The sequence below is a fragment of the Peromyscus maniculatus genome, chromosome 8 (genome assembly GCF_049852395.1).
Source record: "Peromyscus maniculatus bairdii isolate BWxNUB_F1_BW_parent chromosome 8, HU_Pman_BW_mat_3.1, whole genome shotgun sequence".
In the NCBI taxonomy this organism is placed as follows: Eukaryota; Metazoa; Chordata; class Mammalia; order Rodentia; family Cricetidae; genus Peromyscus; species Peromyscus maniculatus.
The window spans coordinates 41,788,709-41,805,740 of record NC_134859.1 but is presented as its reverse complement, the minus strand read 5'-3'; the positions used below and the strand labels follow the sequence as shown (position 1 = coordinate 41,805,740).

Here is a 17,032-nt window from a genome sequence, read left to right as displayed (position 1 = left end):
CCTCACCCGCACGGTGGCATTGGCTGTGCTGTGGTTGTTGGAGCAGGTGGCACTTGGTAGCTGCCTCAACAGCAAGTGACGCCCTCTGTGACCACCATAATCAGCATGTCTGGGGTGGAGTGTCTGGCGGGGGCAGCACAGGTCTTTTGGAGAAGTGTGCTGCGTGGGGATTTGTCCGCTGAGACGGACAGCCTACCCTTTGAGAAGTTCACTTTTCTCTTGAGGGTGGTGACCTCACAGCCTGCCCTGGCCCTGTCTTGCCACGTCTCTCAGTCCTGACAGGACACCTGACTTAAGTGTCTGCCTGGCAGTACCTGCTTACTGTCTCCATCCGAGTGGAACTCAGAACTCCTAACCCGGCCTTCCTCCACGAGGAGTCCCTCACGCCCACGCTCTACCCACAGGCTTCCGCGAAAGGAAGGCTCCTGGATCGTGCCTCCCCCCCGGGCCTCGGAGAGGAAGGGGGCCTGGGAAGCAGTGTGGAATTGTGGGAAAGAACAGACGCTGGCGACTTTGACATCAGTTGCCCCAGGGGACAAGCAAGCCACCCAGCATCTCCACTTTAGTTTCTTTGGCTACAAAAGAGACCAGTTCAATCTCGTGCAACCTTTGTGAGGCCTGGGGGGTCTTTTTCTGCAACCTGCCCGGCTCACACTGTTGGTGCTAAGCAATAAGTACTTTCATCTGACATCAAGACAAATGGTTCTTTGGTTTAAGACCGGGTCTCATGAATCCCAGTCTGGCCTTAGACTCAGCCTTTAGCTGAAGATGACTTTGAACTTCTGATCCCTCTGCTTCCACCTCCCAAGTGCTAGGGCGACAGGTGTGTGTCATCATGCTTCCTCTATGCTGCGGAACACTGGGGATCAAACCCAGAGCCTCATGCATCCTAAACAAGTGCTCTACCACCCGAGCCGTATCCTCCAGGCTCTATCATTTAGCTCTCAATGGTAGACAGCTTTGGCTTGCTCGCCAACAGACCTAAGACCATCCGAGGAAAGTCATCTGGTCACTGGCGCTTAACGTTTTCTACTCTATGAAACCAGGGGACAGGCCTGAACTCCTGAGCCTCTTCTGGAGCCTGGAGCTCTGCTGGGTGCTATCAGGCAAGCGGAAGTCCCAGTGTCACCGCGGGGTGACAGGCCGCACACCCACTCCAGGTCATCCCACTCCTCACCGAGCAAAGGCGGGAGCCAGTTGACGTTGGCTTCACAGTGCGAGTCTAAGAACGTGATGACGTCCCCGGTGGCTGCCGAAGCCCCCAGCATTCGGGTCCTGATCAGGCCTTCCCGTTTCTTGGTCCGGAGAATCCTCACGCTGGGGAAAAGGGCCATGTAGTCCTCCAGGGGCTTCTTCAGATGCTCTGTGAGGAGACAGAGGGGGCGAGGTGGGTCAGAGCGGCTGTGTGGGAATCACTCCGTCACCCAGCACAGTGAGGACACTAATTCCCAGTTCGCTGCCTCGAGGGCCTCAGATAGAGCCGAGCCGGGCAGGGGCCAACATCTACCGATGGGGAAACTGAGGCTCAAAGAGGTCCAGTCACGCGCCAGGGCTGGAACACAGAGAGACTTCACAGGCAAGGGGGCGGGGCACAGGCAGCTGCTTATGCCTGTCTCTAGTGTCTATTCCCTTCATCTCCTGATAGAAAGAGTGTGGTTTCCTGAGGAGACTGACCCTCCTCCTATGTCCATCCGACTTGGGTAGGCTGACCGCCTTCCCCTGGAGTGAGTGGGAGGAGCATGTGGCTCAGGCCTAGCCAATCACGGCACTCCATCCCTTGTGATTGGCTCAGGGATGACCCGCAAAGGTGCTTTAGCTTAAGTCCTGGGCCGAAAAACAAGGTGAGGAGAAGGGGTGCAGGGAGCGACCGAGGCGGCAGGCGGCCTGTAAATAAGTCAGAGGGAGTGCTGGTTAGATTCGGCATCACCTAGGAGACACAGCTCTGGGCGTGTCTGCGAGGGCGTTTCCAGAGAGGAGTAAACGAAGGAAGGACCCACCCTGGATGTGGGTGGCACCACGAACCACACTGAGAGACACCGTGCTGATGACATTTCTATCCACCATCTCCCCGAACCTGGAGCAGACAGACTCTACAACACACGACAGCTTCTCTTGTTTGCTCACTCTACCACGGGCTGGACGTTTGCCCTACTATTCCTGGAGAAGTTGTCCTGAGTAAGTATTGGAGATTTTCTTTCAGGCCAGTAAGATGACTCATCTGGTAAAGACACTTGCCATCAAGTCTGATGACCTGGGACAAGCTCTGGGATACACACGGCGGAAGGAGACTCCCTCCCTCAAGTTGTCCTCTGAGAGCCACACTTGCCAGCCTGTGGCATGTGTGTGCTGCCATTTCCCTCCCCCCCCCACACATAAAGTTATTATTATTTTTTTGAAAGCCTCCAGCACCTGATATTTCCGGGCAGTCTCCCATCCAAGTACTAGCCACGCCTGACCCTGCTTAGCTTCCAAGATCAGATGCAAGTGGGTGAGTTCAAGGTGGTATGGCTGTAGACACAGGATACTATTAGAAAGAATGTAATAAAAAGGGGTTGGAGAGATGGCTCGGGGGTTAAGAACACTTACTGCTCTTGCAGAGGACCCAAATCAGTGGCCAACTGCACCCACATAGAGGCTCAAACCTGTACCGGGGAACCAGTGCCCTCTTCTGGCCTCCACGGGCACTGCACGCACGTGGTGCATATACATATATTGAGCAAACATTCATACTTATAAAATAAAAATAAATAAATCCCAGCCTTCCTGTTGGGTTCTCTTGATGTTCATTAGGGTGTGGGATTTTATGAAAACCTAGGACGGCTTTAAAAAAAAAATCCAAAGACAAAAATGAAAAAAACCATGTAGCTTATGCCACAGTTAGTGATAGCTGATGCTTCTCTTCAGTCAGGAAAACCATGTGTGTTCACCGCCCTCATTTGTTAGGACAGATTTCCCAGCCAGTGCAACTGGTTAAAAAAAAAATCTAAAAGCACAAAGACCCAAGTAAAAAGATAACGGTATTGTCTGTATCTGAAGATGACATAAGCCTCCACACAGAGAATCCCACACATTCTCAGAGAAGCCAGAACAAATGCACTTAACTTAAGAAGGACTTGGGATACAGCTCAGTGTTAATTTAAGAGTCCATGGGATGTGTGTGTATCAGCTGGGAAATAGAATTAAAAATAAAAAAAATACCATTCACATATCAATAAAAGAAGAATAAGTACCATCTCAAAAATACAAAACATTAGCCAGGCATGGTGGCGCACAGCTTTGATCCCAGCACTTGTGAGGCAGAGGCAGGAGGATCTCTTTGAGTTCAAGGTAAGCCTGGTCTACAGAGAGTTCCAGGGCAGCTGGGGCTACACAGAGAAACCCTGTCTCAGAATAATGAAACAAAATACAAAACGTGGTTGGAAAACTCAAAACACCAAGACGGATGGGAAGACATCCCTTGTTCTGGGACCAAGGGTGTAGACAGCAATGGTTCCTCGTGACACGGACTTTACGCCATTAAAATCACAGTGCTTTCTTTGCAGAGGTAACAGTCAACAAGCCGCTCTTAAAGTTTATGCGGCAACCAAGGATGTAGAGTAGTGGAGTCTTCTAGAAAATGTCGGAACTCGTGTTTCTTCACCTCTTCATCGACAACTCACAGTTGCAGTAGTTAAGACAGCGCGAGGGCTGCAGAGATGGCTCAGTGGGTAAAGGTGATTGCCACAAAGCCTGACAACCTGAGTTCAATCCCTGGGGCCACTCGGGAGAAGGGAAGAACAGATTCCCACAAATTGTCCTTCGACTTTCACGCCTGACACACTTGTGCCTCGTACACGAGTGCACACACAATGCACGCACGCATGCATACTGACCAACATGGCATAAGGATCCACCTGCCTCCACCCCCCAAGGCTGGGGTTACAAACATGCACAGCCATGCTTGGCTTTTTCCATGAGTGCTGGGGATTTGAACTCAGGTCCTCAATCCTGCATAGCAAGCACTCTTACCACTGAGCCATCTCCGCAGCCCCCATACTTGTTTTTTTTTCTTTCTAAAGTTCAGAGTTCATAGCTTTATTTATTTATTATGTATACAGTATTCTGCCTACATATATGCCTGCAAGCCAGAAGGGGGGACTAGATCTCATTACAGATAGTTGTGAGCTACCATGTGGTTGCTGGGACTTGAACTCAGGACCTCTGGAAGAGCAGCCAGTGTTTTTAACCTCTGAGCCATCTTTCCAGTCCCCCCAACCCCCCCATACTTGTTTTTTTTTAAAGATAATTTTATATTAACCCATAAATGTACAATCGGCACCGTTTACAACCAACAGTGAATCAACAAGAAACAATGACCTATAAAAATAGAGTCAAGCCTAGCTTTTGTTTCGGTTTTGCCTCCCTAGGGGAGGTCAGGTCAGTCAGAACAGGTGTTCTGGGAAGCTAGCTGAGGGAGGAGAGAGTACAGCTAAGAGGCACCTCCCCCTGCTGGGATCCTGTGGAACCGCAAATGTCTCCCCAGGTACCATTTACAACCAACCATTCTTGGGGTGTGGGTCACGGAGACTTAAGACTTCTTCAGGATGGAGAGGGTGCGTCAGGGCGTGCTGCCTGGTGTTGTGAAAGCGGAGCAAGTGAGAGATTATGTTCACACACAGAGCGAAGCTGGGCAGCCAGTATGCACTCCCGGTCCAGTCTGCACTCAGGCAGTGAGACCCCCCGAGCAGGAGGCGCGGCCAAGCTCTGGTGGGCAGCTGTGCCTGCAGGCACAGTCTCCCCAAGGAAAAGAGGAAACCCCCACGTCTCTGCTCGGCGCTGCTGCTTCTGGCCTGCATTCAACCAGTGGGTTGTTAGCCGCGAGTGAGATTATCGGGCGCCGCACACCAGTGCTCCCATGGAGGGAGAAATATCACCTCCGCTGTGTAATCATCACGGTCCTCACATGCACAGAGCCCCCCATCACTAAATCACCCTAATGCAGATGGCTGCAGTTGTTACTGATTGGCCAATTAGGGCCTTTCGACAGCTTGTGGTAAAGTTGGAGCGATTATTTAGGGGCAATTACTGGCCTCCTGTCCTTATGAGAAGGTGTGTTTACTCAAAGCAGGGCTGCCTTATTTTACCAGTCTCCTTGCGCCGGGGACAGCGCAGAAGGTCACAGGATTTGGAGCTAAAAGGAACGGCAAATGAGGACGATGATGGTCACCATGGTGACAATTACAGGGGACACCTGCCGAGCCTGGCTCGCGCACAGGTCTCCCCACTTCACATGCCTTACCTCAGACACCCACAACACAAGAATATCGAGTGTTCCTGTTGATAGAAGATGTTCAGAGACGTAATTTGCTCAACAGCCAGTTACAAATTGGGACACCATGTCCATAGACTGATCTCACCTCTCACCTGATCCCTATGACGCACACCCCAGCACTCACTTCTACCCCATTTTATTAAGGGGTGAGAGGGCTGGAGAAGTTAATGGCTTTACCGGATTCACACAGTAGGGAGACACGGTAGGGCTATCTCCCAGGTCAGGATTCCTTCTAGAGTCACAGGATGCCTTCCACTGCCCACACCTGTCCCTCGGCCTGAGGCTCGCTGTGTGTGTGTGTGTGTGTGTGTGTGTGTCCACACTTGGGATGTATAGAGCGCCATCTCCACTGCCCCCTACTGTGTGGGAGCACACAGTGTGGGCTTCCAGTGAGGGAATGGTCACGTTTATTTCCTTGTGGTCCAGCCTGAGGTCCTGAAGCTTATGGGGTCTGTGTTGCTAGGGAACTCATGAAGAAGAACACTTGATTTTCAGCACCACAGTCTCCATCCCCTCCCAAGAATGCGTGCAGGTTGATCACGTGACCCTGGACTCAAGCTCACTCAGGAGAGATTGAATTGTCTCCTTGCATCCCCTCCTCAAGATCCACATTAGGGGACTGGACAGACGCCATTGATTCTGGTGTCAGAGGAGACAAAACTGAGGCCCGTGGGGAAGAAAGGTCTCATCCCAAGTTTCTCAGCGGGTGAGGTCCGAGTGCAGGGAACTTGAGGCCACCCACCCCCCACCCCCCCCCACCCCCCCCCCCCGCTCTCAGTTCAGAGGGCGGAAGGTTCTCTCCTTCCATCATGTGGGTTCTAGTGAGTGCACAGTTTTTCAGATGTCATAGCAGCCACTTTACATGCTAGGCCATCTTGGTAGCCCCTTGCTCTTGGATTCTACGAATGTATCTCCCGGGAGCTGAGCTCAGAAGGGCTGCTGATTTGAACTGAATCTCTCGATTCCTGTGGCCGCGGCACTGTTTGGAAACATAGTCCCTGCAGATCGACTCAGTTCAGGTGCAGACAACACTGGGTGAGGGTGGGCTTGAAATCGGTGGCTGGAGGCCTATTAGAGAGAGATTGGTCCCACGGAGAATGCCGGGGGATGGTGGAGGCAGACCTTGATGTGTTACCAGCCATGAGACGGAATCTGGGGCTGGATGAGCAAAGACAGCGCCCTCAGCCACATGTGTGGGCTGCTGGAGATGGTTTGCCTGCTTTCCATGCCCCCATCCCTCCCCTTTATTTCCAAATTTTATTAACTTTTTAAAAAATTACATTTATTTACGTGTGTGTGTGTGTGTGTGTGTGTGTGTGTGTGTGTACACGTTCCTGTGTGCAGCTGGCCAATGGCAGAGGTGGGGCATCTTCTCTCACTCTCCACTTTATTTTTGACATAAAGTCTGACACCAAACCTGGAGCTCACTGATTGGCTAGACTGGCTGGCAAACACCCTAACAGCTGAGCCCATCCCCCAGCCCTAGAAGCCTTTTTCTACCTCTGTGAGCGGAGTGGGTACCCATGTCAGCTGGCGGGCATGCCCTGGAACTCATCTTCCACTCCCTTCGGCTCAGATCTCTGAACCACAAGCTTGGTGAGGTAGGCTGTGTGGACTCTCTGCTCATCAGGTGTCCTCGTGCCCAGCATCAAGCAGGAGGCCTCTGCATGTCACTGCTCATTTCTCCGTGGCTTCCTCTGGGGAGTGTGGCATTGAGAAACTTCCCGGTCCAATCAACATGCTAACACAATCAACATGCGAAGTGCCTGTTGCCTCTGAGCAGAAACACACCAGGGATGAAGAGGCTCCGTGCCCCTTGACTTGGTTGGACACAGAGATAGAAAACAAGCACTCTCTAGCTGGAACTCATGCCACCCGGAGCCCCCAGAGCGCGCTGCCTTTTGTGTACTTATGGGTGTTCTGGGTCAGGTGATATCCTGGCTCTGCTGGATTTTCCTGTTGTCCTGCCGCTCGTCTTTAGAGATGGAGGTGTCTACTTGTCAACTGCAGAGTGCTCCGAGGCATCAGTGATCACTTTGGAGGGAGAGGAGGGTCTGTGGCACCTGAAGCTGTCCTACTTCATCCTGTTTTGATAGGAAGGTATTTCTTACCCAAGGAAATCTTTTTAGGAGCGGTGAACACTCATCTTTTTCTTTTCTCTTTTTTGGTTTTTCAAGACAGGGTTTCTCTGTGTAGCCCTGGCTGTCCTGGAACTTGCTCTGTGGACCAGGCTGGCCTCAAACTCACAGAGATCCAACTGCCTCTGCCTCCTGAGTGCTGGAACTAAAGGCGTGTGCCAACACAGCCAGACCATGGACCCTGACCTTTATGGCCACAAGCCTTCTGCGTGCCAAAGCCCTGGATGATATGCTGCTATGTACTTGGGTCATTTCATTCACAAGACTCCAGAAGGTGGTCACTGATGACCCTCTTGTATCCCATAGAGGGAAATTGAGGATCAGCAGAGTTCTACAAGAAGCTGCATTCGGCCAGCTGGAGTTGATGGCCAGCAATCAGGCTGGTGTCAGGCATCGTGAACCATGTGACCGAACTGCTTCTTCCTCTCTCAGTTGCTTGATCCACCCTGCCTGATGGGTGTCAGTCTCCAGTTGCCCAACCCCAAGCCAAGGTTTTCATTTGCTCTGACAAGTGGTAATACACGGGAGCATCAGTTGCCGCATGGGAACAGTAAGTGACACCCCCCCCCCCCCCCCCGGGAAGACGCAGAGGGACTTCAGAGAGAAGCAACAGAGCTCTGCATTGACCAGAGGCCTGTGGAATATTCCTTCACAGTGTATAAATTACGCCGTGATGGGCTTAATAAAGAAGCTGACTGGCCAATAGCTAGCTGGACAGGATAAGGTTAGGCAGGCAAACCAGACTAAGGACACTGGGAAGAAGGGCGGAGTCAGAGAAGTTGCCATCAAGACACGGAGAGGAAATGAGAGGCGTGAGATGAAAGAGAGGTAACTCCACGTGGCAGAATGTAGATTAATAGAAATGGGTTAAATTTTTGTTTGTTTGTTTGTTTTTTCTAGACAAGGTTTCTCTGTGTAGTCTTGGCTGTCCTGGAACTCCCTCTGTAGACCAGGCTGGCCTCGAACTCACAAAGATCTGCCTGCCTCTGCCTCCCAAGTGCTGGGATTAAATGCATATGCCACCACCGCCTGGCGAAATGGATTAATTTAAGTTGTAAGACCTAGTTAGTAATAAGGCTGAGCTATTGGCTGAGCATTTATAATTAATATTGAGTCTCCTTGTTGGTTATTTGGGAACTGGTGGGCGGGAAAGAAAAGTCCGCCTACAGAGGCCCACATCTGCCCATAAGAGTCTCCGTGTAGCGGCGGTCAGGATCTGCAGCATTGTAAACCCAGCCCTTGCTTGCATGGCTGAAAATGGGGAGCCAGCTGTGGCTTAGCAAAGGTTCTTTCTGAAGAACTCTGCTAAGATTAATCAAGACAGCCCTTGGGGAAGGAGGCGCTGGGAGATGTCTCAGTCTGTGAAGTGCATACTTTGCAAGCACAAGGACCTGAGTTCAATCCCCAGGATCTATTTAAGAAAGCTGGATGTGGTGGCAGGGGCTTGTAATACCACAGCTGGGAAGGTAGAGACGGGAGGATCCCTAAAGCTTTCTGACTGGTCAGCTTAGCCTAATTGGTGAGATCCAGGCCAGTGAGAGACGTCAAGACCACCACAGGGCTGTGGGAAGCGGGCAGAACATCTGGCTGGACCCCCTTTAATTATGGCTCCATGTCTCTTTATGTAACAGCTGGTTCACAGGCTGCCTTTTAAAAGTCTCAAGATTTAGAAATCACACAGTCGGCTTAAGATGACCACTTTTCGAAAATTTCCACATAATGTCACAACTGTGGCATTACAGAGAAAAAAACAAAATAACAAGAGTTTCAGTGTATAAACGTTTGGGTTGAGGACCGGGGGAAAGAGATGAGGCCAAGCATTTGCATAGTCGGTGCTCTGAATCCATGGGCGATAGAATCTTGTTCAACCGTGTGTGGAAAATACTAGGAAAGTCAGCCGGGCGGTGGTGGTGCACGCCTTTAATCCCAGCACTCGGGAGGCAGAGGCAGGCGGATCTCTGTGAGTTCGAGGCCAGCCTGGGCTACCAAGTGAGTCCCAGGAAAGGCGCAAAGCTACACAGAGAAACCCTGTCTCGAAAAACCAAAAAAAAAAAAAAAAAAAAAAAAATACTAGGAAAGTCAATTGTACCTGTACTGATCATGTCACAGACTTGCTTTTCTTGTCATTGTCCCCTGAACAAGAAAGGATAAAGCCCAACACAGGGTAACACTACAATGAGGCTTCATAACTACTCACACAGTGTCCAGTGCACTGTATATGATAAACAACGTAGGGGTAATTTAAAAAATTACATTTGTGTGTGTGTGTGTGTGCACATGTGCATGTATATTTGCATATGTGTGTATATGCTGCGGCACACATGTGTAGGTCAGAGGACAACTTGCAGGAGCCAGTTTCCTCCTTCCACCATGTAAGTCCTGGGGGTTAAACTCTGGTCCTTAGACCTGGCAGCGTGCAGCTTTACCCACTGAGCCGTCTCTCTAGCCCCCAACAATGCAGAGAAGATTTGCTGGAGATGGGGGGATAGGCGCAGGTTCTAGGCAAAGGCTACGCCATCTTGTTGTCAGGGAATTGAGCATCTGCAGATTTTGGTATCCACGGGGCTCCGAGAGCCCAGCTACCAAGGATACAGAGGAACTACTGTCCTTGTAACTGTCATAGTCTGCTGTATATTTTAATCAGTGAATGGTGTGTGTGTGTGTGTGTGTGTGTGTGTGTGTGTGTGTGTGTGTCTGTCTGTCTGTCTGTCTGTCTGTCTGTCTGTGTTGTGCACACACACCTATGCATCTGTTGTTCCTCAGGAGTCAGCTACCTTGTTTCCCACAGACAGGGTCTCTCATTGCCTTGTGAACCCCAGTGACCTGCATATCTCTGCTTCCTCGGTGCTGGGATTACAGGTGTATGCCCCTAAATCTTTTTTTTTAAAACATGGGTTCTGGGTATTGAACACAGGTTCTCATACTTACATGGCGAACACTTAACCAACTGAGCCATGCTCCCAGCCTTCGCATTAGAAACACATACACACACACACACACACACACACACACACACACACCGTAAACAACCTCTGGTGGAGTCAGGCCAAGGCACACAATGCGCCCCTGCAATCCATGGATTCTTGGATGAGTCAAGGAGAAGATGGAGGCTGTTCCGACCACTGAGTCTCCTCAGCAAGAACCTCACCTGGGTCTGGACGGGGTTTTGGATGGCAGGTGGCAATGGCCGGGGATAAGAAAATAGGAAGAGAAGTTGGGGTGAAATTGTGCTGGTTGTTCCTGGAGGGAAATTCAGAGATGAGGGGAGAAAGAAGAGAGCCAGCGGGTCAGCAGACAGCCCCTTGTTGTATGGCAGGGGAGGGAAGGGGGATCCAGAGGAGGCTGCTGGTGGTTGCCCTGGAGTCGGCAATGACAACCCTCTCTGTGGCCTCTTCCATCCAGGGCTTGGTGCAGCCTCGAGTCCTCCATGATACTCCTGGGCACACGTGATCTTTGAGGACCTGAGAGCCACTGGGGTCATCAATTAGTCTTAGATTCTAGGGTTAACACAGAGTGAACCCTTGAGCAGAAGCCAGTGGGCACAGGGACAGCTGACTCCATTGTGAACCCACCGAGTCCCAGCTCATCCCGGGGCTCCTGGAAGACTGGAAGACCCCACTGCACAAGAGCTAACCACAGCTGGTACCTATGGGAACAGACTCAGGGTGGGCCTGGCACCCGCGGAGTTTATGAGTGGTTGTGATGGCTGAAACTGACTGCCAACCTGACAGGGTCTGCAGCTGCCCAGGAGACAAGCTCTGGGCCGGTCTGTGAGGGCATTTCTAGGTTAGGTTAACGGAGATGAGAGGACCCACCCTAAAGGTGTGTGGCGCCAACCCATGCCTGGGTTCCTGGCCTGAGTAAAAAGGACCAAGTGAGCTGAGCACCAGCATGCACCACTCCCTGCTTCTTGACAGTGGACGCAGTACGAGCAGCCGGCTCCAGCTTCTGCCTCTAGGATCACCCTGCCATGACAGACTGTACCCCCAAACCATGAGCTAAAATAAGCCTTTTCTCCTTTAACTTGCTTTTGTGAGGTATTTTGTCTCAGTACGGCAGGAGTAACTAACGCAACAGGGTCTCGGGAATTCAACGCCATCCCTCCTTCAGTGAGGCGCCTGCTGGTCCATGGCGCAGGTTTAACCTGAACTTTATAATGGCCTGAGATCGCATGGCTGGACATGTGTATAACTTCCCCAAACGTTTTCTTTGCCATTACATTACAAATGGCCCCACTCCTCTATGCACAGGTCTCTGGCCTGAACATGCCTTTGGTGGTTTCAAGAATGGATTACGCTCCTTCCTCAAGCTGTGGCATCTTCCAGCCAGCTCCCAGGGCTGGAAAGCTCTTCATCACACAAACGAACTGCCTGTCCCTATGCCACGCAAGATGAGTCACCTATTGAGAGAATTCCTATTACCTAGACAGACAGCCTTGCCTGCATTTTTAATTTCAGCTAAATGCCTCGGTCTCTTTTCAGCAGGTGGGCAGGGGCATAAATCTATTTAATAGTCAGACAACGAGTAACAAGACTCAGAAAGCCACCTTGATGGAGTTAATTATGCCCTGTTTTCTGAAAGCGACTCCCCACCAATCGGCTGAGGCCTTCTCCAGCTGCAGCCTATCCAGGGAATCAGGCTCCTGGCTGGGTCTAGTCCTGGGCTCTTGGTGGCTGCTTTTAAATCATGTCACCTGACAGATGTCTAGGAGTGACACACGCTTCATGTAGGATGCAGGCTTCCAGGCCGATCACTCACGGTGTTATCAAGAAATGAGAAGGAAAACGTCCATTCCAGCGACGTGTTGGCCCGTCGGTTTCTCATTTGCTAAAGGACAAAAGTGCCTCCTGGGGGACTTCCTTGCACAGTTCACAGAAAGAAAAAGCAGAGCACATGCCAGAGATTTCTAAGCACTTCTCCACCATCCATCAGCTCCTCACCAAAAGAGAAAAGGGCGGGCAAAATGGCTGAGGGAGTAAGGGTGCTTGCTGCTAAGCCTGACACCCGGGTTCCAGCTCCGGCACCCACACGGCAGAAGGAGAAGTGACTTCTGCAAGTTGTCCCCTGAACTCCACGTGCATGCTGTGGCATGTGTACACCGCCACCCGCCCCAGTTAAAAAAATAATTAAAAGGAAAACAATGCCAGGGATGAGGAGGTGACTTGTCCTGTCATGAGGGCTTGGATTCTGATCCCCAGCACCCATGTTAAAAGCTGTCCATGGTGGTGTGTATCTAGAATCCCAGCACTGGGGAGGTAGAGTCAAGAGGATACCCCCCCCCTCCCGCCGAGTTCCCTGGCCAGCCAGTCTCGGCAAACTGGTGAGCCCAGGTTTAGGGAGAGACTCTGAAGACGCCTAGAATCGACGTCTGACCTCCACGTGCAGGGGCATACATGTGTTTGCATAACCCCAAGCGCGCGCGCGCACACACACACACACACACACACACACACACACACACACACACACACCATGACTCCAAGCCAACACTGGGTATTTAAACTAGGGTAAGAACTTTGAGATTTTTGGCTCCTTCTAGAAGCTTCTATGAGGAATTAATCTGATAGGCAGGAGTCTTCTGGCCTCTCATTCTGCTATCACAGTTCACGGGGTGACGATCCAGGCCTCTCAGTCTTGTCGGGGGCTCACTATTCTCATCCCTCCAGTCCCGTCTCCCCCGGTCTCATACTCCACTCTGCTGATTCGGCTCCACAGAGTTTTCTCACCTTGTTCCTTTATTCTTGCACGTCCCTCAGCTCCGAGCACCCTGTTTTGTGTCTCTGTCCTAGGGAATTATATTCATGCCTGAAGCACTTCCCAAAGCAGCATCCAGAGATAATGCTCACTCGAAGTCCCAGGGCGCTGTGTGGGCTCCTGCCCGGCACAGGCTTTTGGGGGTCAGGGCACATGGTAATTTATTTCTCTCATGTCACCTAGCATATGGAAGGTGCTAAGAGACGTCTGGTGAACAATGCTGATTTGATCTACTTCGTCTGTCACTTTCGGCTTTTACAGTTTTAAATCCCTGCACACCAACAGCACCTAGAAAACTCGTCTGCCACCAGAGGGAAGACAGAAAGCGTGCTGGGGGAGACTGCTATCCAGGTACTTTCTCGGGAGTGTCCAAAGGATGCTTTCCCAGCTGGTAAGTATCGAGGAACTGACCACTCAGGAAGTTCCCACCGAAATGCCACTCTGTGTTTAACAGTCACGATATTCGCTCTCAGCCCATCACGTCCAAGTCTGCTTTGTGAGATGACCGTTTTGGGTGTGACCGTGAGCGACACAGTTACAGACAGGTGACAGGTCATTACAAACGCAAAGGCCTCTGGGAAGGTCCAGTAGGATTAAAGCCGGTCATTGACTTGTCTCGTCAGGTGTAGTGTATACATGCGTCACATGACAAGCCACACTAGTCACACTAGTCATCTCTGCCAGAGATAGCCACTTCCCAATGCTCTTCGGTATATATTTTTTTTCAATGTTTTCCCTGGGGAGGCATGAATAAATGTCTCTTTACCCCCAGATAAAGCACCAACAATGGACCAAAGAAATGATTCCCAAGTCTATCTCTGTGAGTCAGCAAGTTTATTGAGATGACTTATAGGGGCACGGGTGACCCCTGCCTCTAACAGCTATGTCACTGAAAGCCTCCGGTACAAGTGACAACTCAGGAAGGCCTCTCTCTGGAGGTCTCTGCACAGCTTGCAGGCGGCTCCAGGCTCCACGGGAGAGTCTCCTCCCTAGCAATTGCTATTGCTTTTACACCATTGGGGAGGGGCCTTGTGTAATTTCATGAGCTTTGTAAGTCTCCTTAGCCTCTTCAGTCTCATAAGCCTCCTCCACGGTGGAGTGTTTTAATTCCGAGGACCGAATCAGTGCTGATGTGCCCACATTCCTTCCGAAGCCTGTTTTTTTTTTTTTTTATTCATTAATGGCAGGATGCCATAGTCTTCTTCTGAGATCAGGACCTGTGAATCTAGCAGGTCCTTTCCCTCGCCGCCTTTCTTGCTCCTAAGGTTCCCCCATGTGAGGGAACATGGCTCCAATCCTGCTGACAGGGAGACCAAGGTAGGAGAGGCAGAGAATTTGCCCAGTGTCAACCACTGCGCTCCCTGGCTCAGGCCCTGGGCTGGCATCTCCCTGTCTGCCTGGAGCCACAAAAACCACCACAGGGGACTAGAGCTCAGTTCAGCAGGAAGAAGGAAGCTCACAGAAGAGTTTCCGCCATCGTCTTCTGATTGACACTGACTAACCCAACCTCAGATGTTGGACGTGTGGTTGGACTTCATGGCCCTGAAGGCTTTCTCCAGCCCTGGCACCTTGTGATTCTACTGTCCCACCATGTAATGCTCCAGGAATGGGGGAAACCCAGCTGACGCTTGACCCCGACAATCGATGGCTGCTTCTGAGAGACACCCAGTAATCAGCAGAGGCCATGTTTCCCTTTTTATAAACACTGCCCTATTTATCTCCCCCTGTAATTTCTCTCTCGGCCCCAGCTGTGAGCAATTTGCACTTTTCAGTGCTAGGTTTTGTTTTAATTTGTCAAAGGCCAGAAGACACACATCAGTGCTGCCCAGAGGGAACGCTACAGTATGAGGAGCTGTGTGCCAGGTGATGGAGGCTAGAGTTCCGCGTCTACTGAACCCAGAGCAGCAACAGGTGGGATGTCCCAGACCTCCAGCCGAGCATGCGCTGCTTGATGCCTGGGGATTCCGATTTGTTCATTGCTCAGACATGAACACACACATGCACACACACCCTCCTCCAATGGTCAGTGCTCCCATTGCAGGCAGAGGAGTTCTGTTACGAGCAGAAGACACTGCTCTTAGCCGGGGCATCCTAAGTTCAGATCCCAATAAGGAGGTTTGCAGACTTGTGTGTGCTGTAGCAAGAAGCAGTCAGCCCTGCTCTTACCATCTAGGGACCCAGATAGTCATGGAAAGCCAGCATTATGAGAGGCCTAGGTGGTGAGCTCAGGTCATAGTGGTGACCCAGGGCTCCACAGTGTTAATCCACCAGCTTGTTACCTGGCTTCACTGCCCAGTCACTGAGACCTCATTCCTGTGGGTAACCTGGCTCCCCGCCCCCTGCCCCGGGGAGCACATAAAAACATGGTACCAGTAAAGTACAGTCATGTAGCCCGGTGTGGTGGCGCACGCCTTTAATCCCAGCACTCGGGAGGCAGAGGCAGGTGGATCTCTGTGAGTTCAGGGCCAGCCTGGTCTATAAAACGAGTTCCAGGACAGCCAGGGCTACACAGAGAAATTCTGTCTCAAAAAACAAAACCAAAAACCCCCAAAACAAACCAAAAAAGTAATTCATGTTGGGAAATAGGACATACAAGAGAAATTAAATGCCACTTTTTAAACCCACTGTCCAGGTGGCTTCCTTTAGTTCTTTAGGGTCTGCTTGGCCTTTATGTCTCTATGGTGAAGAGAAAATCGATGCAGCCGGGGGCAGCTTTCCTTATTCTGCACTGTACAGATAGAATAGATAAGGGTAGCTGAGCCTCCAGGACTGGCATGAGCTGGTGGGACACGGGATGACAAGCTCAGACCTACATCTGCAGAGAAAGGCATTCCTGCTCCACAGACAAGAGGACACCTTGCACACAGCGATCGTGATCTCTAGACACAGTACCAAGCATCCCCCAGGCCCTCTTACGCGCCCCAAGTTGGATATGGGACTATGGAGGCTAAGCGGCAGAACAGACTCAGGTCAGTCTAGTCCAGAGCTTGTGTTTCTAACCACTGGGATGCCTTTAGTTGTGGCTGTGTGTGCAAAGGTGAGCAGACAGACACCCTTGAGGAACTGGTTCAGTGTAGAGCAGGTACATGATAGGGGAGGCTACCTGAGCTGGCTGCAGTGGAATTCACAGGGTGGACATTCTGGGAGAGAGAGAGGACACTCACACAAAGGCACAGGGCCCTCGAGCCTCTGTGCACCCAGGGAACTAGAAACCAACGACCTTCGCTAATGATCTATCTCATTAACATGCTCTGAGTAAGTTGTTCATAATTGCTTTAGATGGAAAGGGCGCACTTCTTAAGGGTGTACGGGGATCAAATGTGCTCTTTGCTCGGAAGCAAGAATTCAGTGTAGGCAGGATTAAGACACAGTGCCCTCACGGGGGGGGGGGGGGGGGGGGGCATGTTAAAACCTTGTAGGAAGTAAGTGACTGGATCAATTACCTTCTTTCCTTGAAGGCTACCACTTCCCAATTAAATGAGAAATATGCACTCTGTGAATAAATGAAATATTACAGATGAAAGTGTCAGAGTTTTTGTGAGTGTGGAAAAAAAAAAAACCCTAGACATACCTGGGGAGAAGGAACCTCAATGTAGGAACTGCCTCTTCCACCTGAGTGCCTTATGGGTACTTAGCTGCTATTGATGAAGGAAGGCCCAGCCCACTGAGATGGTGCAGCTCCTGGGCGGATGGGCCTGGGCTGCATGAAAAAGAGCAGCCGAGGAAGCCAGGGGGAAGCAGCGTTTCTTCATGGTTTCTGTCTCCAGGCTGCTGCCTTGGCTCCCCTCAAGTTGCTTTTGGTCAGGGTTTTAGCACAGCAACAGGGAAT

At 51.1% G+C, this 17,032-nt stretch overlaps 1 protein-coding gene and 1 pseudogene across 3 annotated transcripts in view; both read right to left on the bottom strand.

Moving 5' to 3' along the window:
- Positions 1-17,032, bottom strand: part of Galnt10 (polypeptide N-acetylgalactosaminyltransferase 10) — a 147,730-nt gene that overhangs the window by 24,754 nt on the left and 105,944 nt on the right. For all 3 annotated transcript variants that reach the window (XM_042284034.2, XM_042284036.2, XM_076542384.1), the window contains exon 5: positions 1,178-1,363. In XM_042284034.2, the coding sequence (XP_042139968.1) occupies positions 1,178-1,363 (186 nt within the window). The remainder of the gene's footprint in view (positions 1-1,177; positions 1,364-17,032) is intronic.
- Positions 2,398-2,516, bottom strand: LOC121831962 (5S ribosomal RNA; annotated as a pseudogene).